This window comes from Pholcus phalangioides, unplaced genomic scaffold (assembly GCF_987345545.1).
Source record: "Pholcus phalangioides strain wild (caught in Gottingen) unplaced genomic scaffold, Ppha-v1.0 ptg000039l_1, whole genome shotgun sequence".
Classification (NCBI taxonomy): Eukaryota; Metazoa; Arthropoda; class Arachnida; order Araneae; family Pholcidae; genus Pholcus; species Pholcus phalangioides.
Genome location: NW_028301625.1, coordinates 28,359,560 through 28,386,641, shown reverse-complemented (window position 1 = coordinate 28,386,641; position 27,082 = coordinate 28,359,560). Strand labels below are relative to the sequence as shown.

The 27,082-nt window shown below is 34.7% G+C and overlaps 1 protein-coding gene across 1 annotated transcript in view; it reads left to right on the top strand.

Moving 5' to 3' along the window:
• The window catches only part of LOC149065790 (transcription factor E2F3-like), a 93,492-nt gene extending 68,330 nt beyond the window's left edge, over positions 1 to 25,162 (top strand). The window contains exons 7-8 of the mRNA XM_089253624.1: positions 13,255 to 13,459; positions 16,525 to 25,162. Of these exons, the coding sequence (XP_089109750.1) occupies positions 13,255 to 13,459; positions 16,525 to 16,751 (432 nt within the window). The 3' untranslated portion in view covers positions 16,752 to 25,162. The remainder of the gene's footprint in view (positions 1 to 13,254; positions 13,460 to 16,524) is intronic.
• Positions 25,163 to 27,082: the final 1,920 nt, after the last annotated feature.

Genomic DNA, 27,082 nt, shown 5'->3' with positions numbered 1-27,082 from the left:
CTTTTGTCCAAAATTCAAAAATGAAAAAATTGCCGCACAAACGAGAGTTTATTGCAAAAATAAGTCAAAAACACTTCTTAACTGTAAATGCACCTCACATACACATTCCTCTATGGAATTCATAATAAATTGGTACATAATGGCTGTTCTTTGTCGGCTGTAATGTGTGTATACATGTTGTGAACATAATCAATTTTTCTAACTGAGTAAAGTGTAATGATTGAATAATTGTGAACAGCACCTATTCAGTCAGAGAGAATGAATAGATGTTATATTTAAGGAAATTTCAGTAAAGAAAAGTTTTTGTCAATTTTTCCTACAGTGGTCAGTTTGACTGCTACCGTCGTTCTAGGTAGTTGGAAATGACTTGCCATTCTTTGCTTGTCTAGATTTAGCCACCTAGCAGTCAAGTGGTTAGGGAACTAGCCTCTCACTGTGTATAGGTCTGGGTTCGAATTCCGGTTCGGGCATGGGTGTCTACTAACATTAACAAATTCCCTGGATGGATCATGCTGATCCCTTGGGAATACATGAGGATCACATTATTTCTGTTTACTGAATTACTTTCTAAGCATGATATTGGTGTACACCGATTGGTCACTGAAACGTTCCTACATACACACACACTGACTTTATAATCTCGTTTACTCAAAAAAGAACAGATTTTGGCTTCCTTTTTTTGTTTCTAAAGACGAGCTCAAAGTCAAATCATCTAATTGTGGTTTTGGGTGCAAGAAATAAGAAAAAAAAATTATAGACTGTTCAAAAAAAATTTGTTTCATTTCCGTCAGAATTTTTGAAATAAATTTGTTAAATCGAGGAATTAATTGAATAAGTTCGTTATATCAGGGTCCGACTGTAAATGCAATGCGTTTCATTCATTCTGGACCATATCAAAATAAATAACAAAACTTAGTTTTATACAAATACAAAATCTGAAGCCGCAACAGGCAAATTGCCAAACAAGGTGGCTGGAAAAAAAATTTAAACATTAAGAAATATAAGATAAAATATAAATAAATAAAATGTTGGGGGGAAAAAGGCCATCAGAATATGGTTGCCATAGTTTAAATACAGCAATCCAAAGTTGAAGGAATAATTCAGAAAAATAAACTAATGTAACAAAAGGTATAACTTGCTCATAAAAAATATGGTTGTCACCCATTTTTTTAAGTATGGATAGCTTCCTCACCACTCCCACTAAGATTGTCAAATTTCCTTTTAAACATACGTATTGTGGGGGAATTCACTGCAACAGAATGCAAGCTACTCAATGCATTTACAACCCTTTCAGAAAAAACTCCTTACAACACAACAGCCTAGAATTATCCCTAATCAACTGAAACTGGTGTCATTCCAAAGTTGCATTTGAATGACTGCGTAACTATATTTATGTACTCGCCAGGGTTTGTTTGGTTTAAACCCTTTTGGACCAAACCAAGTGATTTTTTAAAAAAAATCACATAAAAGTGGCCTAAAATAATTTTTCCCCTGAAAAATATCATATTGGTTCATTATTAGCCAAAATGTTTTACTCTTGCCACATTTCGTTTCTTAGGTCACATTCTGATGGTATATCTTTAAATAGTGTAAGACATAGTTTTCCCGTAACTTTCTGTTCAATCATCCCGTTCATCAGAAATTTTTTTCCTCTCATTGTCCCAAACTCAAGTGAACCTATAGGATCCTGTGTTAAATCCGTAGCTTCTATTGCCCATTTTGAGAAACATTGGTGTAAGATGCTAAAAGTAGCCTCAATACAGTAAAACCTCGTTAAGTCATCACCCTAATAAGTCGTCACTCCGGTTAAGTCGTCATTTTTGTTCAGGCCCTTCCACCTTCAATAGACAACAATGTTATTAAACCCTCATTTACTCGTCGCTAATTTCGGTTAACTCGTAAGAATGAAAAAGTTTGAGAAAGAAGAACAGACTATTTTTATGGCTCCCATTAAAAAAGAGCTTGTTAACAGCATTGCCATATGCTTAAAAGTCACCATAAAACCCTATATTCCCAAACGGAACAGTAAGTAACGAAAGTTAGCTGGGGAAGTTCATTTGCAGACTAAGGTTTTTGGAACGTTGAGGACTGTCCAAGCTAGATCTCATTTCTGCATGGGCTCTACTGGAGAAACCGCGAGACACCCAGGCTCTATCGCAAGAAGCAACGTAAGCACTTCACCCCCCCCCCCCCCAGGGCATCTCCGGCAAAACCAAAATTTATTGATACGTCAAAGATTACACATAGTGCAAGGAAATCAAAAATTATGTAAATCGAAGAATCAAATTAATCAAGTCAAAGTGCAACAGACACGGATAATAAATAATCATAGAAAGCATGGGCTCTACTAATTTAGGGCTTGAAATTTAAACAAAATATCTTTGTTGAAAAAAAATTAGACATTTTTCTCAAGTTCAGGTCTTCTGTTTACTTTTCCCTGCCCAGGGTCTCTCCACCAAGTCAAAAGTGTTCGAGATTACTTTGTAGTTGTATCATGAACTACTGATGAACGATTAAAATACTAAAATTAAAAAAAATTTGATGTCTATTTATCTCTATTTGAGTTGTATTATGAAGAAAAGCTACTTATATAGCTTTAGACTAACAGTTGCTCTCTGTTAGTCTAAATTAAAAATTACTAGCATAAATTAAAGTGTACAGTAGATTTTACTACAATAATTTAAGTAACGAGATAAAAAAGGTAAAAAATTGCTATTATATTTATTCTTTCGCGATCTGTGAATTTTATTAATATATTCTTATTTTGATTCATACTTTAATAAATTTCATATTACTTTTAATTTATGCGATTTTCACAACATTTCACATTGAAACTGATGGCACTCCGCTTAAGCCGTCATAATTTTTCAATAACTTGAGGTGACGACTTATCGAGGTTTTACTGTATAAATTTTCTTTCACATTAAGTATCTTAGTTGCTGAAAGTTATATACAGTATCAAAATTTCTCATTCTTACTGCATTTTCTAACTTTGCACTACATTCTGATGCTCTATCTTAAGCAAATTCATGAATGAGGATTGCATCACACATATGTGGTGGTGTATTATCTCTCAGGTTTTTTTCCCCACTTCACTGGCATGCTAAGGGCAAGGTGGTCTTGTTGTCCAAAAAGAGACCAGCTGCTTTTCATTTTCTTTCTAAGCAGCTGCTGAAGAACCATTTTGACAATAACAATATGATGTGACACCTGTGGCCACATATCAGGTGAACCCTTATAATTTTTGGCTTTGGAAGATACCCCAAAAAGTTATGTGCAGTGGTCGGATTGCAAACTTTGGTGAATTGAAAGCACATTCACATCGTTACCATGACAGACCTACTCTGATCTGTTGTTGAACAAGCACTTTTGTTCTTTTTCCTTACAGCCAGAACACAGTGGACAACATATTTAACGTTTCCTGTGTAAGGCATTTCATGTGTAAATTGTAGTTTTTGTTTAAATGACTTCATTTTTATGATGTTTCCATGAATTACAAAATTGTGCCATGCTAATTGCATTATTTTGCCTTTACTGGCTATCATACCCATTCTGGGAGCAGATGTCCCATGTGCTGGATGAGTACAGTGTCATCTATTTTACATGTTTTAGTATTTTCCCCCCTTCGCCATATAAAATTCCATTGCCTCAGAAACATCCATGCATATTTTCAAGTCATTTTGGCCAGTGTTTTGTATTTTACAGTGTTTTGAAATCAGAACTTTAGTTATAATCACCTTGTATATCGTAAATCATTGCTAATTAATCTGCATTAATTATTCTTCATTAAACTCACTGTATTTGCCTAGTTTTTATCATAGTTTTTGCGAAATAGTGTCCTAATTAAACGTATTGAAATTAATTAGAGAAAACATTTTTATAGGGTAAGTAAGAATTCTCAAACACAAAATAATTGCTCAAGTTAAGCTATAAAATAATTAAATTGCAAAAGTTGGTTTTTGTTAAAATATAAGAAATATTTATTGATTAATTAATATGGGAATTGTGTTAATTAATGTTTTATCTTAATTTATCAGAAGTTTGAATGATTTTTCAGAAATTTTGTTGTTCTTAATTGTAAATGCTATTAAAACCAAAAAACCTGGTTTAAACCAAAAAAAAAACTTTGTTTTTTTACCAACCTTGGTACCCACACAGTACCAAATTTTGTGAAGTAAAGGTCAAAACTGCTGTGTGTTGGCGTAGGCTTATACACTCAGTGTCTAATTGACAATATGGACTTCACTGGGCTGTTAGGCTGTGGTCTTTATTTCTGAAGTTTTTCCCGCAACTGTGGCAGGCATCTTCAAGGGTGAGTTTGGTATTAACGCGTGCTCACGAGGTGCCGTTCTTATCAACTTCTCCAGCTTCACTCGCTATACATTGTTGTGATTGGCTGGTTTCTTTATGCTCATCCAGGATTGGCTTAGAACGGTTACTATTTTGTGATTGGTGGATATCTATTGTCTGGTTATTTTCTGAGACAAAATTTCTGCATATGAAAGGAGTGGGAACCATGTTCAGTTTATCTTTAAAGTTATTCTTATGCTTATAAATCTATGTATTCTCTGTAGAGGTGGGGATAGTAGTGAACATTGGATGAAATTACTGTGGACTTCTCAAAATCCATCTTGCTCGTGTCTAGTTGTTGAAACGTGTTTGGCTACAGCTAACTTGTCTCCTTTTTCCAGTCTACAACTCCTTCAGTCTGGTGGATGTGCTTCTTTTGATGGTGCCAGTATATTGTAACATGTCTTTGGTTGACGCTTGTTTACTTTTTTACCTTGTGTAGTATAATACATATATATATATTGTGTTTTTTAATTTAAATAAGTGTATGTATGCATAATGTTGTGTATATATTTATGTTTGTTTATAGTTTGTTATGAGCAATTTCTATTGACTAAAAACAATTCCAAGTTTTTCTACTCACGCGTTTTTGGTGCCGAGATATCACAATCTATTCTTGGGGGAAAAGTAAACGTTTTCCGAAATTGTGCTGTTTGGGACGCTGGCATCAATAGGGGGTGCATGTGCATTACGTCTTATTTGCATATTCAATGGAAGTTGTATACAATCATGGGACCATTAATCGGTATGGTACTTCAGTCTCCGCTAACATAATTTGGCGGTTTCAACACTACCGCTGTAGAAATTCCTTACCAACTACTGTCCATCACGATTGCCATCCAAAGCCGCTTAATGCTCATGGGAAAAAGCCAAAGTACGTAGATCTGGAGATCAAAGATCTCCAAAATTGATCCTCCAAAATTGGATGCTGCTTTTTCCTCAACTCATTGGGTCAATCTTCTATCTCCATGTGTATCTCTACCGATCTCAGTGATCAAACACTGCTTTCTCCTCAGCACCTTGGGCTGATCTTTGACCTCGTGGATGATTTTCCTGATCTCTAAAATCGGATGTCGCTTCGTCCTCAACTCATTACCGTCCTCAACCAATCTTCAATTTCTGTATGTCCCCCTACTGATCTCCAGATCCGGTGCCGCTTCCTCATCCATATCTTGAGCCATGTATGACTTTTTTTGTCTCCATCTGGATACCACTACTTGGCTGTGCCATGTTTTGAGATTGGTTCCCAGACCGCGACTTAGATTTCATCAAAGCCGTGATCCTGATTGACTTTTGTTGACTGGTAATTGTTTTAAAATTACTGTTTTGTTTATAGAAAGATTATTATTTATTGATTAATGAATTGTTAAAGAGAGGCTTTTTAACTTCTACTAAATAACTGTAATAAGAGGTGTGTTCAAAACTTTTAGTTTTCATTGGTGGTCCAAGACATACAATGCAATGTTCTTTACCACATGAGCATGGTATTTTATAAACACCTGCTAAAAGAGGATCTCTTGGGTCCTTTACTGAGCAGTGATTGCCCACTTTCTTTGTAGGAGTATAAATGGTCTTATATTGTGGGACTCTAAGAGCTTGCCAATACGGTCAGTCACACTCTTTACATACAGAGTAAATTCTTTACCACAAGATTTTGTTTTCTCTTTTTCCCGACTGTTGTTCATAATGTGGGGTTTGGTGGCTCTTTTTATATCTTTATATCCGTAGTTTTTGACCATGAAGGCCTGTTCAAGTTCTTCCTGTAGATCAGGGGTTGCCGACTTCTTTCTAATCAAGAACCAACACGATGGTCAACTGTAGCATCAGGAGCTTGACTCCAGTGTATAAACTACACCAGTAATATAACTGAAAACTTGCACATTTGTACATGGAATAAGTAGTATGGTTAAACTTGGGTGAAAGAGCACACGCATACCATTATCAATGCTCTTCCACATCCATAAAACTACATGGAACCAGATTTGTGACACATGTATTCTTATTACGTGGACTACTTTTTTCTACCAGAATGTCTAGTTGGGTTTGAAGAAGTGCCATCTGGTGCAACATATAATGCCACCAACTTGCCATGTCAAAATTTGGTCATAGCAGGTTGATGAAAGATCAATAGTCAACCCCACTATCAAATATGACAAATAAATTTTTGCCCATTTTAATTAACCTCTTTACGATCAGTGGTATAATATGTCCAAACACCAGTGGAATACACTGAACAGCCAAAAAAAACTGGTAAACCTACCTAATATCGTATCGTGTAGGGCCCCGCGAGCCCAAGTCCGTCGGAATGCCCAATGGACATGAATGGGTGCAGGTGATCAGACATGATGCTTACGTACCTGTCACCTGTCAGAGTCGTATCTAGACGTATCAGGGGTCCCATATCACGCCCTATACCATCACAGAGCCTCCACCAGCTTGAACCAGTCCCCTGTTGACATGTAGGGTCCATGGATTCAGGAGGTTGTTTCCATACCCATACACGTCCATTAACTCGAAGCAATTGGAACCGAGACTCATCAGAGCAGGCAACGTGTTTCCAGTCCTCAACGGTCCGATGTCTGTGTTGTCGGGCCCAGGCGAGGCGTAAAGCTTTGTGTCGTGCAGTCATGAAGGGTACACGAGTGTGCCTTCGGCTCCGAAAGCCCATATCGATGATGTTTCGTTGAATGGTTCGCACGCTGACACTTGTTGATGGCCCAGCATTGAAATCTGCAGCAATTTGTGGAAGGGTTGCATGTCTGTCACGTTTAATGATTCTCGTCAGTCGTCGTTGGTCCCGTTCTTGCATGATCTTTTTCCGGCCGCAGCGATGTTGTAGATTTAATTTTTTACCGGATTCCCGATATTCACGGTACACTCGTGAAATGGTCGTGCGTGAAAATCCAAATTTCATCGCTACCTCGGAGATGCTATGTCCCATCTCTCATGCGCCGACTATAACACCACGTTCAAACTCACTTAAATGTCGATAACCTGCCATTGTAACAACAGTAACCGATCTAAGAACTATGCCAGACACTTGTGTTATATAGGCGTTACCGACCGCAGCGCCGTACTCTGATTGGTTCCATATCTCTTTATTTGCATACGCATTCCTGCACCAGTTTTTTTGGCTCTTCAGTTTATATTCAAACAAGTTCTCAGTGTTTTCTTTTTTCTCTCTCCATCATTGCAAGGCTTTATAGTAACCCTATCTCTACAGAAATTACTCTTTCCCTCCTTTTCTATACTCCTGTTAATGGTTTTTTTCATGCATATAATGTATCTTTTTACTAAATGAAAGAGCAAAGGAGAACACATAGGGTGAAGGTGTAAAGAGATTCTTAAAAAAAAAACTTATCTATACTTTTTCTTTTTATATATTTTCCCTTTTTTTTTCTTGTATGTGGTTAGGTTGGCACAAGGTTACCAGATTTAACACTGATTCTTCAAATAGAGATAATCAAAATTTCTTGCCAAAATCTTGTACGTGAAGTGGTTGATAGTGTTTTGCTTATTGTACTCAGTTTTGAGGTGCCATTGTGAGCTGGTATCCATTTCGGAAAAGTTTTGTCACAGTATGCAGAACACAAAATGCCCATTGACCCACAAATACAGAACCCACAAAAGACAACTTAACCAAAAAATAGGGATAAAATGTGCATAAAACTTTATGAGCAGTTAGTGTGGAAAGGCAGTATGGTTCACGTATTCGTTTAGCTCGATCCACTAGTGTCTTCAGCATCTTTCGTCTTTTTTGTCTTGGATGGTGGTTTTTTTTTTAGTTCCTATTTGGATAGCGATCTGTATGAATTAGTTTTCAGTAGACTTTGTCCAAACCTATGACCTTCAGTCCTGTTGACCAATACACCCAGAAAGGCTAGTTCTGCGTTTTTCTCACTTCGTGGTGGAATTTAGAGATAATCAAAATGTTTTTGATCATCGAAATCAGTGTTTCTCAACCTATGGTCTGCAATGATGGCATAGGTGGTCTGCAAGCAGACTTGAAAACTCAATTCTAACTGAACGAAAAATTATTAATTTGTTGTAATTGATATTAATAATATCCATATGAGTTCAAATAAAAATTTAACCCTCATATTATTGGGGGGGGGGGGGTTCATTGTACATCATCAAAGAAAATGCAGGAAATTGCGATCCGTAAGTATGAGATATCACTATGTAGTCAAAAGATGTAATTTACAACAAGTTGACTTGATAATGCAAAAATGGGTGAAGGGTGACGTGAAATAAAGGGTTGCCACAAATTGCAGTGAACATAAATTTCTTGTTTATGGTCATTTATTCGACTGAATAGATGTCCATATTTCATTGAGAGAAAAAAATGGGGAACTGGGATGTTTTTTTTTTTTAAATATGGTAAAATATGGGAGGTGGTCAATTGCCATGAAAAGCGTTGCTATAAGTAAAAAAATTCCCAATAGTACAAATTATTGAAAAAATGTAGAACTCCACAAATACATGATGAATATATATATTTACAGCTCTAATTACCAGAATAATTTATGAAAACACTGTTTATTCACGATTTTAGTAAACATTACAAAATCAAGTGTGACAAATGTATAAAACAATTCGGAACTACTAAAAGTACTAGAAGGTCCCATAATACAGGGCACAAGTGGTCCGTCAAATTGTTTCAGACATTTTACTGGTCCTTGGATTCAGAAAGGTTGAGAAACTCTGATCTAAATAACATCCACCCAGCAATAACTGCCATCATGGAGAGACCAAATTAGCCTTTCTGGGTGTATTGGTCAGCAAGACAATCATAGGCTGGGAAACAGTCTACAGAAAACCAACTCATACAGATCGTTATCTCAAAAGAAACTCAAACCACCATCCTAGACAAAAAAAAAGAGGTATGTGAAAACACTAGTAGATTGAGCCAAAGGCATATGCAAACCAGAACATCTACAGGAAGAACTGTAACAGGACTTCATGGTCAACAGCTATGGATATCAAGAAAGAGACATTAAACCCCACATCAACACCAACATTTGGGAAAAAGAGGAGAGCAGTAAAGTATTCCTTCCGTATGTAAAGAATGTGACTGACCACATTGGCAAGCTCTTAGAGTCCAACATCAGGACCATATATACTTCTACAAAGAAAGTGAGATAATCATTCCACTCAGTTAAACACCTGAGAGATCATCTTTCAGTAGTAGGTGGTTATAAAATACCATGCTCATGGCGGAAAAGTATTTATTGGTACTACCGAAAGAAGCACAGCCATCTGACTGAAAGAGGTGCTGATTGGGACAAGGAGACAAGTTGGCCTTAGTCAAACATGTTTCAACAACCGGCCACAAGATGGATTTTGAGAAAACCGCAGTAATTTCATTCAATGTTCACTAATGTCCCCACCTCTTCAGAAAAGCCAGAAAGATTTATAGGCATAAGAGTAACTTCAACAAAAAAGAAAAACTTTGAAGATAAACTCAACCTGGTTCTCAATATTTTCACATGCAGAAATTCTCTAAGAAAATAACCCAACAATGGATCCTCACCAATCACAAAATAGTAACCGTTTCAAGCCAATCTTGAATGAGCCTGAAGGAACCAGCCGGTCAAAACAATGTATAGCAAGTGAAGCCAGAAAAGTTAAAAGAATGCTGACACCTTGTCAGCACTCGTTAGTACCAAACTCATTTTTGAAGATGTCTGCCACAGCTGCGGGTGAAACTTCACAAAGATATAGAAGACCATGGCCTAACAGCCCGGTAAGTCCTTATTCTCAAGTGTTTGATTATGTGAAATTAAAAGTCTTAATTGAAAGTCAAATTTATATTCTATAAGTATTTCTTTTTTCAGAAACAGAATTCTTTCTTTTTTCTTTTGGTAGAAATGGATTATTTTCTTTTTGTGATAAGGAATAATCACCAGGTTCAGACTATTCCACACCTGATGATGAAGACAATGAATTTTTCCTCTTGTGCATGCAAAGGGTTAACGCATAAAAAATTGTATTTTAGATGCATGTGTATTAGGGAATGGGGTGAATAGTGATTTGGCTGAATACTAAATATTCGGCCACCAAATATGAATTTTTTTAAAATTCATTAAAATTATAAATAAAATTGCTATTTTTAATTGAAAATAAAAGTATTGGGGTAATTTCTGACGATTAATATTGAATTTTAATTATTTTAATTAATTTTATTTTAATAATTTTAATTTTTTATGTAAATAAATATTAAAAAATTGGTAACCAAGATTTTTGTTGCCATGATACTGACAATCAAATTCAATGATGATATGTAGTATTTCAATATTAGTGATATCTCAGTAACAAAGATGATTTGTTCTGGAATCACTTCATTTGTTGAACGTGATTTTCCATAGGTTTCTATGTAAAATTGTTTGATTTGTTCATTTCTGCCAAAACTGATGGAAGGCTAACATGAACAGCTTCAAAATTGTATAAATGAGAATATACAGGAAGATGAGAGATGCTAATCTTTTTATTTTCCAGCATGTAACACAACCAGCACCAGCTTGTGTTGACACAACCCAATCAAGTTCATAAGTGTCCCCATCCATTCGTGATTTGGTCAGCTCATTTCTGTCTGATACATGCAGATGGAAAAGATAATCTCTCAGACTGTTCAGTTTGATGAGTCTTGCTCTGAAAAGTAGGCGACCTTTTTGTCTTTCAATGCATTTTCTATTTTGACTCAACCTTTCAATGGTTCAAAGAATTTCAGAAAGAGAAGCATGGGCGGAGATACGGGAGGGGGGAGCATTGTCGCCTAGTGTCAAAGGTGGAGTCAACTGATCTAATGTATATATGTATATATATGAATTGATATCATCATCGTGCCTCCCCCAGCAATAATGACTGTGCCCCCCCAGACTTCCAAGTCTATCTCCGCCTATGAAGAGAAGCATAGGTACATCTAAAAAAAGATTCAAAGGTTTACATAAATTAACCGGACCCTAGTGACAGGGGTGGAAAATTTGCTACAATTGCTATAAACTGCTACAATTTCCGACATCTTCTACATTCTGTTACAATTTCAACAATTTCCCCTCGTTTGCTGTATTCTGTCGACAAAAACGCAGAAATTCTTTAATTCTGCACCATCTTGCAACAAAAACAAAATTTTCCCTTAAGAAACATTGGAGTTGCGTCACAATAGAAGCTGACTTTTCGATGACGTCATTTGTCCTCCCTGAATTTTATTTTTTGGGGCTGCAAATGGAATTAGCTTGAGGTTCCCCCTACCTAGGATTCAGCACCTAGGCTTCAGACAACGTATAAAATAGGGTCAAACTACTACTCTAATTGCTGCTCATATACAGAACAAAAAATAAACCCTTCAATTGCAGTTTCCAGCTATTTTTTTTCCCAAAAAAGGCGACTCCTTTGATTTGTTTTCACAAATTCAATCCAAGTACATCTGTTTTCACTCCCTATTTTTAATTGATTTGTGATTGCTCCATGTATTTTATTTTCCAGCATCTTCAACAGATTTTCATTATCTTGTTTTGCTTCCAATTTTTCTATCACTCATTTTCTATTATTTTTTCTCTTGATATGTCACTCAATTCCGTTTAACCCATTCACCAGCATGTTTAGTGTTCAATGGAAAATGGTTTCCAGCTGCGCATTAATTAAAATTACTTTGTCTACACCAGGCATCTTCACCCCATTGCTCGCGAGCACCACAGTGCTTGATGTTCATGTCGAATTTCATGCTCGTGAGCACTTGGTCAACACTCCAATTCAACACCTTGTACAAATTGCATTCAAGGATTGAAATCATCCTTATTTCATGTATTAGTGTGTCAAACTTGCCGTAGGGGGTGCTCTTCTTTTGATGATGGGTGCTGGTAGTGCTCACGACTGGAAAAGGGTTGAAGATCTCTGGTCGGGGTTGGCTTGAAAAGTATTTGATGTAAGATTCCAGTAAATCTTATTTAAGCAGACAAGGAGAGGTCTACAAAAATTCACAAAACTTTTTTTTCGGTATGTGGTAGACACTCTGATAATGAAAATAATACAGTAACAAGGTAGCATCCCTCACAGCTACAGTGACAATTTTTGTCACATCATCATATTCTGCATGCCAGGGCTAATTGTATTGGGATCTACAGTTTGTAGCCGATTCCAAAACAGACACACTTCCAGAGGACAGTGATCTCCCCTTCCAAGATCTGAATACTATGAGAGACATCGGTTTGTATCATAAAATACGAGATGATCTAACAAACCTATGAAATAAAGCCAAGGCATTTGTTAGCCATGGTATCACTGTGCTTGTGGAATCAATTTTTTTTCCCAACACTTGTTACAATTTTACATCTAATTAAAAAGATATCAACCATTATTTACCCTCAAGTATTATAATACATCATATAATTTATGATTTCTCCACTCTAGATGTTCTCTGCTCCTTTCAGTAGCTCAATACCTTCTTGTCTAGGTACATCCTTCAGGAACTTGTGTAATTCATGCTAACTTCCACATTATTGCGGTAGGATTCTATTTTCAGCTTCATGTTTTATACTTATTCTACAAATTCACCCTGACATAACCTCTTGCACAAAAAGGGATAGGTATGCACCACACAATAAAATATAATCAGTGAGTTGTTAATTTATGCAAAAAATTCTAATATAATTTTTTTTAGATATTCTACAAAATACCTAAGCAATATTCGATTGAACAGAATATTCGGCAAAAGGGCTGAATACCAAATAGCAGCCAAATATTCATCCCATCTCCAATGTGTATAGTATGGTCTTGGAATTGCTTATACATTTGTTGTTTATAGCTAATAATGCTGTCTATCAAACACAATCTGTTTTCGCAATCAAGTATTTTCTGTTACCTGACATGTTTATTGTGTTTATATTTTAATGATTACATTTGTAGGACTTCAGAATCCGTATAAAAAGTAGTGGAGAAATATGTAGTTACTTGCTTTCTGAAGAATCTACTTTAGAGAATGTTGAAAGTAAGTTTGAAGAAGATGGTAAAGAAAACTGTGAAAAAGTAGTGAAAGAAATCGAAGAGGAAGATGTTAGAGGAAACGCAGAGGAAGATATTGGAGGAAATGGAGAGGATGATGACTCAACTGGTGAGTCGAAATGTTTCATAGAACTTCAAATTATTTGCGTTAATATAATCCAGACTTTATAGTTTCATTTGAAGGTGTTCTCCTCCCCCCTGCCCTTCTGTTATTTTATTTACTAAGTTTATGTTTAACCTTGGAATTTGGTTACAGTTTATATCCATGTATAAGCTGACCTCCCAAAATAAATCCATTTTGGGGGGGGAATGGGTATATTTTCACGCAATAACAGTTACAATGATAAATGATTCAAACTTTCCAATACATTTCTTCTGATTCCTTGAGCTCTACATCAAAAGCCAATACGATGTGGCATCTTGACTTCAACTATGCTGTCATCATAGTTGTCACTTACAAAGAGAATGTTGTCTTCAGTTGCATTCATCTTGTTACTGATACAGGATATTTTTAAAGGATTTGATGATGAAACAGAATTCTACGCCTCATGAACCCTGTGCACACTAGGCCAATATTGGGTTTCTTTAAGGTACTCCTTTTTGTTGTTTCTTTATATTCAGAACTCACTCATTCAGTCCATAAATTTCTTGAATAATCTTTAAAGGGCTTGTTGATGCTCTCATCTAAAGGCTGTAAAATCGACCTGAGTCCACTTGGTATCAAAGTCAACAATGTTTTTGATTTTTTTTCCTTTAGCTTTATTATGATCGGTTCTGTGGGTTTGAACATAGCTGCAAAAATCACACTACTGACTAGTAATGCCATCTAAAATAGTCTTGTGATAACACGGATCTTCAAGCTAGCCATACGGAGGCCAGGGGCAATCGAAGGGCGAAAGGCACTGCATCTCTCCTGGGCCATTGCACAGAGTGGTAAAACACGTTAGATTTAAATTACTAGAAAAAATCTTTAAAATATTTTTAAAAATAACTGTACAAAATTATGTGTGAAAAATGGCCAAGATGAGAAAAAAAATTGAGGGTTGGAGTATATATAATATTATGGTTATGTTTTAAAAAGAAAAGGATCAGTGAGCAGTGGTGGAGCCTGATTTTGGTCAGGATAAAAATGCACACTTGAGCTCTTTTCTTTTTGTTTACTCTTCCAGAAGATTTTTGGGGAAGGAAGATACTTTTCCTTCTCTTTTTTTTTTGTGCTGTAAAAATAAAATGAATGGAGGAAGTCATCTCTCCTTTCATCACCTCATTTTTCTGCTAAGGAGAATTAGTGTAAACTATGTTGCGGGGACTATTATAGACAGATGTGTTTTTTCATGCCTCTTTCCCTGATTTGTATTAAAAACAAGGAATCTAATTGCCAACACAGTGCACTATTTCAAAAAATATGTTAAAGAAATATTTTAAAAAAAAGTGAATTTATAAAAACCTATCATTTGCGGGCCACGTTGAAGCTTGCCAATCTTTTCTTCCACATTCCACTCAGGATGCGTCTAAGGGAATCTTTGATGGTCTTTACAGTCTGTTTAGCTGGACCATTGCTAGAAGGTTTTCTGGGCAAAATCAGCACTCATTGTATGGTATTTTGCTGCAAGAGATGCTTATTCTTTGAAGAAATGAACTGACCTCCATTGTTTGAGACAAGGACATCTGGAATACTATTAGTTGCAAAGATCTCTCACAGAACACCAATGGTTGCACCAGCCAATGTGAAATGTGTGTGATGCAGTTCCACCCACTTCGAAAATACATCAACTACAATGAAGAATTACTGGAATGAACCTGCAAATGAAATTGGCAAGTTTTATAAATATGAAAGCAATCATATGGAAATATCACTTTAATTTAACTACTTGAGAGGGGGCAATTGAACTTGGAAGGCAAAAATTTTTTTAATTGGTTATTTATAGTAGAGCTCAATATAAATAACACAAATTAATTTGTTTTCACTTCATCTTTTTTAAATGTCATATTTTGCTGTCTTCAATTAAGTGAGTTTTTGTGTTTTCTATGGTCGAGTGATGGTGAAACATGAACTTTTTGTTGGATTCATTTTTCTTCATACCTTATGCAAATGACGGATTACGCTCGTCGGCACTAATCGCTGATACTTGAAATGATACTCTTATTTTGCATAACATTGAAATATATCTAGCGATCAAAATACTAAATTGTAGGACTAAAATGTTATGTAATTTGGCAATGTACATGAAGCTTAAGAGACTTGTGTAACTTATCCTTAGTCAAACTTAGTTATTCTTGCTTTTGCACTATGATATGGTATATTTACTAGCATTTATAATACAATGGTTTTCCAATTGAAGCTGTATTTAAATGTACAAAACAAATGCTCTGGGAATCAAGTTCTGTCGGCTCTGCTTTGGTTGAAAATACTCTTTAAAACTCTGTGAATTTATACACCCTGAGCTCTAAGAAATTTTTAAGTGAAAATAAATGAGTTTAATTAGTATATTTTAACTGATTCTGCGTGAGAATTTTTACATAAAAATAAAATTTTGGGCAGATCAGAAAGTTTAAAATATCAAAATATTTTTTTTTTCATCAGTAATTATAATTCCGAATATACAACCCTTTAGTCTACATAGAAGTAAGTGTTTTGTTATTTAGCATATCTATCAGGTTAAAAAAACTATTTGACAACATTGACAATAAGTTTTTAACTGTTTTAATACTGATTTAGTTTCTGAAGTCTAAAACCTAACTCTGATTCCCTTTCATACATATTTTGAATAAACAACTCTATTCCGCTTAGCAAATTGAACACAGGTAGTGAGTATCTTTGATAAATAAACCATAAAATTATATTTTATATGTTCTAGACTCTTATGTTGAAAAATACAAAATTGCAAATTATAATTAATATTTTGTTTTAATTGTAATAAATAAATGTTTAAAAAGAAAACATTGTAATGTACAAAAAAGTAAGTTTTTCATCATGTTATATACCTATTGTGTTCAAGACATTATCAAAAAGCATTCATTTAGGTTTTTGAGTTTAAACATGTTTTTGACGTCAAAAATCCAACCCTGGTGCAATAGTGCATATTTTGTAAGAAAATTAAATGTTTACTGAAAATTCTTTGTTTCATTGATACCCGAATTTATAGTCTAAGCATAATTTTTTTTCTATTTCAGATCCCTTTTTGAAATGTGCATTGCTTCTTGAAGAAGATGATATGGCGCCAATTGGAAAAAACTTTTTGTTGCAAACAGAAGACCAAAATTCAGATTCTACCTCATTTCTTAATTTGGAACCTTTATTTCATGATGATTACCATTTTATTCTAGATGAAGGAGAAGGGATATCTGACCTTTTTGATACTTCTGAATTCGGGTGCCAGTCTGCTTCTCCTGATTCATGAATATATAAGTATATCCTCAACATAACCACAGTCCCATGTGTATCTTGAGATTCATTCACATTTCAAAACTAAGAGAATGGGATGAAGTCAGCACTCACATTAAGTATTTTGGATATCAGCCTTCATATGATGATTCTATTGCTGTTCTTATGCCATGTTTCATAAACTTAGAATTGACTGAGTTGAATTAACTCTTATCAATTTTTATTTCATGTTGGACATTTTTTCCCTAACCCATGATGTTGCTAAAAACTGCCTTATAAACTGAAAAGATAATATCAGCTGTGCTTGTATATTTTCATTATATTGATGTGATATTGCTGCTTACAGTACCTCACTAACCTAAAAACTTCATGTAAATATGATTCACAAGTTCATAGTCTATTTATTCATTCAGTTTTTGTTATCTGTGTTGCATTATAAAATCATTCTGATGTTTACTGCACTTTAATGGTTCTTTAAACCATCTAGGTTTGTTATTTCTATACGAGAACTATACAAGATTACTTGATTGATGGCTTAAGTTTGTTCTTTAGAATATATTTCATGTTTTTGAAAATTAAAAACAATAAAATGTTACCAGACACACAGACATTATTGTACCAAGTACTCTTGGTATCACTCCTGATTTGTTTTGTTCTACAGTAACTATGTAATTTTGAGAGCACAGCTTTTTTACTTTTTTCATTTCTAAATTATGCTTATTCTGGTATGTTGACTTCGAGTTTTGTAGTCATTTATTTATCAACATATTTATATGTTTATGTATGATATTTGCTGTGCTCTGAACTTTGTGGGATGTTGAAAGAACGGTGAAGAAAAACTTTTATTCTATGTAAATTTTGAATTGATAGTTTTGATGGGTGAGATATATATACTACTGATATCCTTCATTATAAAATACGTGAAAAGAAAATTACTTGTGCATCACAGTCTTATCCAAGCTTATTTTTGTCTTTTCACCCACTATTCAGAGAAGAAATGTTTACAACTGGGGTGTCAAAATTGGTCCTCCTGCCATTTGCTCCAAAATTATATCTCAAGTGGGCTGCCAATTATTGAAAATTAACAATTAAAATCCTGTTAATTAAAAAAATTTAAAAAACAAATAAAATTGTTCATTTGGAATCAAAGGATATTTAATTTAATAATTAATTTTGGGGTTTATTTATAATTCTTTTTTCAAATTCCCTTCAATTTTGCTGCAAGTCTTGAAACAAAGTTTTTATTTTTGCCAGCCATTGCTGATGTACCATTTGTCCTCACTGCTATAAATTTCGTTCATATAGGTTTTTTTTAATATTTGTATTTTGCCACAAAGTAAAAAATTTCTTACCCATATAGGGTAAGAAATTTTTTACTTTGTTTATATTGCCATAGTACGGATAGAAAACATTTCAGAAAAACTTTTCACTAATGTTTGTATTTTCATTGCAAGTCTGAAGAAACAAAACAATTTGAGTCAATGAGCTTTCATAGAGCGCTTTAAAAAGTGCTGTACTTGGGTTTTCCTTTCTACAGGTCTAACAAATTATCAGCTATTGCTGCTGTTCTTTATATTGCAATATAGGTTTAAAAAAAATTTCATGAGATGCTTGCAAATTCTCAAAACAAACATTTTCTGCTACTTTTATCATCAATTCCTGTACCGAGAAACCGTCATTGAAAGGCTTGGAATGTTTGTAATTAATTTCACAATTGAAAGTCACCGCTGATTCATTTTGTTTCGTAATTTTTTTAGGTAAATTCTATGTACTTTTTAATAATATTATTTGAAAGTTTTATCTAATTAACAAGATCCAAGAAATTTCTCTTTTTTAGGATGTCATGGGCCACCAATAGTTCCTTTGGTGGCTGCACGCATGCGGTGTGCCAGTTGCCAGTTTGACATCTTTGGTATATAGCAATTTCCCCGTCCCCTTTTAGGCAACCCTTTATTGAGCCAATTTTGCAGTTTCTGAGAAAGACATGGCTTATTGACGAAACGCACATTTTTATAAATATTAGGAAAAAAAAATTATATCTTATCTTCTTAATAGAGATAATATTTTGGCTGACTAAATCATGCCCTCTGACAGAGTTGTGAACACCAAAGTTGATGGGGGGGGGGGGTGTTGAGCAATACTGCCACAGCAGTTTTCCACTATTTTGATTTCTCAAAGGAGATGATATACAGGACAGAATCACCATTGACAGAAGATAAAACTGATACTATCGATCCACCATTTGTGTACTTTCATAAATGAAGGATTATTAACCCATAAAGACGAGAAGTCATGATATTGATTGAAGAAATAATCGTTGATTTCGTATGCGTACCGAGTTGTTACCAGCGTACGAGAAGATACCAGCGTACAGCACCAAAGGATGTTGAGAGGCATCACACAAGTTTGATATCCACTCAGTGTCTGTTGGAATCATTCTCTCCTGACGTGGAGGTACAGCAGAAACTGTTACTGTGATTATCCTCAACAGTCCAAATGGTAGAAATTGCTATTCTTCAAGAGTTGGGCAATATCATTAAAATCCTCATTGATACTCTCATGGACTTTCAGTTTTACAACAGTGCTCTCTTCTGGAGGAAACATTCCCCAATTGAAAAGATTTTTCTCCGACTACGGATTTTTTTTATGTCCATAAAAGTAAATTAATTTTTTTACCCAAAATTTTATTCAAATTCAATCATTAATAGTCACATAAAAAAATTTTAGTGCAACCTGCTGGTTTTTTCCCCCCACTATGTAGCTATATTACGGTCAATGCTTGTTTTATGAACTCAAACAGACTTGCACAATTAGTTCATAAATGGAAAATACATTCAAAGAAATGACTTGTTAGCAACCAGAGGACTAGTTGGTATAAAACTATTTGTGAATTGTCGATTTGTAAAATAAAATGGTTACTGTATAGGCCTATTTCAAATCATAATTTGCTTACTAGATTTACAAGAAAAATTTCACATTTGATATGTTACATTGAATTCTATAAAAGAGAAAAAAAATGTGCTTTAAAAGAGTATCGTACGAGTCCAATAAATACAATCAATACTTGAAAAAAAAATTGAACACCTCAAAATTGCAAAAAAAAAATTAAAAACTTATGTAAAAAGTGTTTAAATATCCCATTGAAAATGTGGCCTTCAACAGCTTCTCAATATGGCAGTCGCTGTGCTCAGAGTAATCTTGTGGTGTTAGTCCGTAATCTGAGTTCTTGTGTTGGGTTTTTACTCATTCTGATGAACTGCACATCATACTTTCTTACAAAGTGTGCATCTTCAAAGCATGTGAAAATCAGGGAATGCAACCTTACAAATTTAGACACAGTAAAATTTATGGAAAAAGGCATTGAATAAGTTTTATTATTATAATTTACATTTGAAAAAATTGTTTTGGAGTTCAAGCAGCTTCATTTTGAACAAAAATCTAAAAAAATGGCTGACTTACAAAAATCGCTAAGCTTCTCTTTAAACTCATTTTGCAACATCACTCACTTCATTAAAAGACAAACATCTAGACTTAGCAAGAAACGCCAAAGCAGAATAACCCTGGGAATAATTTCAAGAAAAGAAAGAAAAAAGACCTGTGTAGAAAACACTATTATGGGAATTTCTATCACAACATTTTCAGTCAGCTGAGGGCTCGTTATAAAACAAAGCTGTTTGGGGAGCAAAAAGCTGAAATTTCTTGAGCAACAATGAGACGCTCTTTCATAAACTCTGTCCAAGAAGGCTTTTGATTTTTTTCCTCATCTATTAATTTACTTTGATTCATGCTTCACTTTTTTCCTCTGTCTTTCAATCTATTGATTATGCAAAAAAAATTCCATCTGTTTTTAATTTCATTGCATAGAATTTTCTTTTTTATTTGGGAGAAAAATAGTTTGAAACATATTTATTGAGGAATCATTATCTCAAGGTGAGTTGCAATCAATGTTCCCTCTGAGCCGCACACAGTAAAAATCTTTCTGCTCATGGGAAATTCCTAAATATGTCATTGATGGATATGGATATTGCATTTAGTATACTGAAGAAACTGATTCACACAGGTAAAAAAATACTTAGAAGCAATATTGTTTGGAGTACATAATGTTCCAAGAATAATAATTTTTTATTATGAATATTTTTTTTTAGTTTTCATGCTGTCATAGATATTTGAACTGTTTAAGGGTTAAAAATGTCTTAAAATGTCTTATTGGCATTTTGAATCAATTTGGAGACTGATCACCTTTCCCACAACACACTAAACTACCCAAAAGAGGATCAAATTTGGATGCATGCTTTGTCTCAGTTTCCCAATGCATGGTATTATTTTCATACTGACACTGGTTTGCAACAAGTCAAACACATTCACTGACTACCGTGAACACACAACATCATTAGGCCGTGAGTCCACTGGAATCTATTACGAGCAGTAACAAGTTACATGTATGGGTAAGATTACTATAAAAGCAAGTCGTGTGTATGTGCAAGACTTTTATTAATACAAATACAAGGCCACAACAGGCAAAATACCCAACAAGGTGGCTGAGAAAAGATGCCCATAACAAATATGGATGTCATATAATTCTAAAATACAGCAACCCGATTAAAAATGCAATTATAAAAACTAACTTATATGTACATGATAAAATATTATCCTATGCCCATAAAAAATGAATATATTTACCCATAAAAAGTATTTTTATGGGTAAATATAAATTATGCTTATAAAAAATATTTATTTTTTTATGGGCATTGGATAATATTTTACCATGTATATGTAGTTTTTATAATTTCATTTTTAATTGGGTTGCTTTATTTTAGAAATATATGATATCCATAATTTGTTATGGGCATCTTTTCTCAGCCACTTCGTTGGGTATTTTGCCAGTGTTGTATTTGTATTACTATAAAGTTTTGAGCATACAAACGACTTGCTTGTAGTAGACCAGACCAGCCTTAGTCAGCATAATTTTGTTATCATAAACCACGCTTGATTTACATGTTTACTTGTAGATGGCATAGTGATGAAAGATGTTTTCAAAATGTCATAACAGATGTAATGCAGTGAATATAGTGAGCCATTATACCTCTTGGCATTGCTAGATAGCTGAAGCATGTCTGGTTACTTTTTTTATTGGATTTTATGTACATTGAATGCACATAGTATTCCTAGTGAGTCTGAAAAGCATCCCTATAATAAATACAGCAGTAAAGGTTAGTGGGCCCCATAGGCATTATTGAAAATATTTTTTCACTATATATTATACTTTTTTATGTTGTTATTGCGAGTTTTTTAAAATTGCTGATGGGTCATGCTTAAAAACCCTTGGTGTATCTGATGTTTTCTGTAGTTCATATTTCAGCCACCAAAACTATCTTCAATATGTGAAAAAAAACTGCTTCCAAAGTTTTTTCAAGCAGTATAAATATGTAACTCTTATTTTCTTGTATTTATAAGTTTTATTTCAGAAGTTTGTCACGTGTAGAAGTACCAATAGCCATGATTATATTTTTATTTGTTTGCATAATTGTTTTGTTATGTATATGCTTGTCATAGTCATTATGGTCATAGTTTTTCGACCTGTTGCATATTGTGGTGACCAGTGGTTTTCATTTTATGGTCCAATATTAATGTTGAAAAACAATGCTTCAAAAGCATGTGATTCTGTGTGATATTCCTTCCCATGAAGTCACTATTCTAACTCGCCTGGTTGGTGGAAATATCCAATTCTTTTCTAAGTAAAAGTGTACCATGGGCTGCATGATTTGAATTTTATCCCTTTCAGGCATTTGACACTATATGGCACTAGTGACTTCACTGATAGTCTGGAGGTGTGATGTTTTTCAAATAGCACTTACCCAAGCAACCCTTGGTTACACACTGGGACAGATACACCAGTATTTTCAAATTCAGCCTGCTGATACCAGGGCTAGACAAGTCTATTGCCTGATAAACCCGGGGCATGAATTTTTTTCAATCGCATGCCTTACGTGGAGAGACACATAAAGAAAAATGAAAACACTCATGGTTTTATTATGATTATCTGCAACGATGCAGGTGTTTTTCCAGCATCCCTTCCTTGTGATACTTGAAATATATGCCTTAAAAGACTATTTTTATGTTACTGAAATTACCACAAGGCCCAGGATCAGTCATTTTGGGACTCGTCACAATAACTGCATGAGTGCATAATAAGACAAGTATGGGTGTTATGGCATATATAATACAGTGTGTCCAGAAAGTTTACTAGGAGGGACCCATCCCCCTCCTTCCCCATTAAAATAAATGACATGTAGACTGGGCACGTTATTTGGATACTTTTTCTAATTGTATGTTTTCATAACTGGTTGAGAGGAAAAAGGCTTGAGTAAGGAATTTCTGGACACGCTCTATAATAAGGTTTGTTGATGGCAGCTCCTAAAGAATTGTTATTTAGGAAAACTCATTATTTAATTTCTGACAAGGACTTAGTTAAGCAGTTGCGATGATTAAGTCAATGCATTTTAATCTTTTATTTTTACGGCCTGGTGCTGCTGCATCCCTCACATCTGCCCAATGCTATGATTCAATGAGGGAAGTGAACAGTAACTTAGTATAGACTTCTTTTCAGACACCAACAGCCGGGAAAATTATAATTGATATTAGATTTTCAATTTGTAACCACATTAATTTTGTGACGGACATTGATAGCCCAAAAATAGATAAATTTGATCTCAAATCTAATTGGATGTCTTAATGGTGTACAGGTTTTCATCATATCAACAATCACTAGTAGTAATGCAGATTTATATGATGATTTATATTAAAAATTTGTGGATAACAATTGCATGAAGTTATTTTGTGTACTCTTTTTTTTTAAAAATGAGAAAAGTTTACAATGAAATAAATCCAGTAATAATGTTAAGTAATATTTTTCCGGCATGTAAAATATTTATTTGGCGTGTATTTTAAGTTACATATACATGCCCGACTAGGCATGTAAATTTCCGGAGATTTGTCTAGCCCTAGTTGATACCTCAGCTATATTGTCTGTGTTATTCCAGTTTTTTAAAACCAGTAGTATAAAGACATTGATGTCGGTATAATCTGGCATACCTGTGTGAGGCATTTCAGAAATGAGACATTTTAAAATATTTGGGATAATTAAATGAACCCTTGCACAATTTATTTATTCGCCTAGATATCAAAAGTTACATATGTACAGAATTGTGTTTCTCATTCTATACACATGCACGTGGGATTATTAAGATTTTAATGTTAAGTTATATACATATTTTAACTGGAGATTTTACCATAATGTCCAAAGTGGATCTAACAATTGAAGATATGTCAATTGTAAGATGTTCTGAAACATTTGATGTGTAGTATTTTAATTTAAACACTCAATTTAAAAACATTTTAATGTTGGAAAAAAATTGTTGGTTAAATCAGTATGTTTAGTGAGTATAACCAGATTGGTTATAATATTTTTCTATAAGTTTTAATATAAAATTTATAAACTGATGTTTTATACAAATAAATTTGTTTATTTTCTTGGAACTAACTTCTTTATCAATTTAAAAAATATTTTGTTGCCAGGTGCAATTTCTTATTTCAATTTTTAAAGGCTTTTATTTTTGACTTCATCATTTGTCAAAGAGCTAAACTTGTACTTTTGTTGAACTACCTAGAGTCTTGATAAGCCAAGGTGGTTGGGACCTATGTGAACTTAGATACATTAAAATTATTAAAAATTGCTATAATTCTTTAAGAATTCGTAGTACTTAATTTTGTAATTTAAACGAAAGATATGAATCATTGGGATATATCAAAATCAAGATTCCTTTCATAAAAAGTTCCTGGGTTCAAGGCTTGCAGATGTACCACTTGAATATTAGGACATGTTTCATTATGCAGTAGGTCTTTTCTTTTTTCAGATTTTTTTCATTCATGTGTGGCTTATCTTCCCTGGTTATTTCTACTTAAAATTTTATTACCATTGGTTCATGCTTTCTGTATTTAAATAATTACAATAAGTATTGAAGTTTATCAAAATTACTTGAGAAGCAAAGCAAAAAGTTTCTAAAACTTTTATTGAATCCATTGTAATTTTATCTATTAGTCATTATGAAATTTTTGTGTGTAAATTATTTGAAACATTTTTTTTATCCTGTATTTGTGCCATTCACACAGTAAATTTTACTGATCGTTAAAAATGCTGAAATTCACAAATTTTTGTACACATTATTCACTCTGAACTTCCAAACTTTTTTGTACAATTGTGATGGTTGTGTGTGAAAGAAACATAATTTTTAAGGTATATGTATATTTTAATATATATATATTTCACTTCCACATTCAGTGGAATTTTAGCAGAATAAAATATATATTTTCATTGCAAATATATATGTACTATTTATGTACGTACATTTCATGTTGCAATAAAACCAGTCATTTTGTAATTTTTTTTTTAACATCATTTGAGTTATTTTTGCAGACCATAATCAAAATAGTTGAGACTTAGATCTCTTCACGCGTTCTCTATGAGTTAGTTATCTTTCTTCTTTCTCATTTATCAGTTCTTGGTCCACACTAGTGGTTTTGCTATGAACATGACCCTTTCATCAGACTTTTCAGAATTTCATTCTTCCCTTGCCAGCAAAATAACTGATCTGGAGGACCGCTCCCATAGCGCCAGCTTGATTTTTCGTGGCATCCCAGAGGTACCCTTGGACTTGGAAACTCCCTCAACGCTTGAATTAAAAATAATTAATTACTGCTCCGATCTTTTGGACATCAAAATCTCACCTTCCAACATTGACCGTCACCACAGACTTGGTTCTAAAAGAGACGTCGGATGTAGACTCTCAATAATTAAATTCAATAAATACAAAGTCAACCAAAATTCTTAACGCCTCCAAATTAAAAAATAGTGTAATTTCCATTTCCGAGGATTTGTCTCCCGAGACTCGCAGACTGGGGGTTACCATTGTTCACAGAAGATCTATTTACAGACAGAACATCTATTCCATGGGGTTTGAACATAGCAACAAAAATCACTATTCATTTGGGATATGCCATCTAAAGTAGTCCAATGACGTCGCAGATCTTCAAGCTAACTTTGCATAGGCCATGTAGCTATATGATTTGGTAAAGTGAGGATCCATACATTCTTCTCAAGGGGTGTAATGTGATAGGCCTCCTCGTGGTGCACCCTGGGTAATGCTAAATCTATCACACGTCATTGTCATCGCTTATTTGTGCTCATATCCTTCACTTTCAATAGCCAAGATTACATGTTTTTTTTCTACACTTCTTACAGTACTTGTCTTGCGTCTTGTTTTGTCCTGTACATGTTTATGTCTTGTGTCCAACCCCTCATTGTGGACCCTGCTTAGGCGGGGAGGGGTCCTCCCAGACGGGGCGTTGCTTCTAGCGTATGCTCTGTCTGGGACGCTGTCTACCTGGGTGTTTGCCGTGCGTGGAGACCCGTAAGGCTGGAGATGGGGATCCTGGTTAGCCTGATGCGCTAGCTTTGGCCTCGGATTCAGCCGAAACGGGAGGCTTGGATTAGCCCCGTCCAGGTCAATCGGCTGTGGTCGCCTCGGTGGCTGAAGGGGGTTACACTACTGGGCAGGTAGAGGGGCCGGGCCTGCCGGACGTCGTTGAGGTTTGTTGGTGCTGCTTCACGACGATCTTGGATCTTGAACGCGTCTGCTCGCCTGCTTTGGTGGTGTATAGCTCCCACCTAACCTGACGTTGCTACTAACCTTCACCGGTTACGTGTGCGCGTCCCCTTGTAGGGCTCCATGGTGGGCATGGTGGGTGGGAGTGGAACCATACCCATTCAAATATGGGAAAAAATCAAAATGCACCAAAACGTCAAAGAACTGCTTCAAACCAAACACATGTCAATGTAACTGCTTCAAATTCATCAACTGTCTCATTTTTCTTTCTGCACTCTTCAGATGCTGAAAAACCGCTGGCCAAAGTATCACCATTTGTAATAGATAAAGCTCTCTATGGCACAGTTGGTACCTTAAAATCGGTGAAGGCCCTTCGTTCAGGAGACCTTCTCATCGAGACTAACACATCCAAACAAGCCGAACTCATTCAAAAGCTCACATCTCTCGGAGACATTCCAATAACAGTCAAAATCCATCCCACGTTGAATTATTCACGTGGTGTCATTTCAGATACTAACTTAATTAACATGGATGAAGAAGAACTAACACAAGAGCTGGCGTCTCAAGGCGTAACATCTGCCAAACATATTATGAGCCGCAAAGATGGCAATCCAGCTCCCACACGAAACATAATTCTCACATTCTCATCACCAACATTGCCGAAAGATATCAAAATAGGTTATTA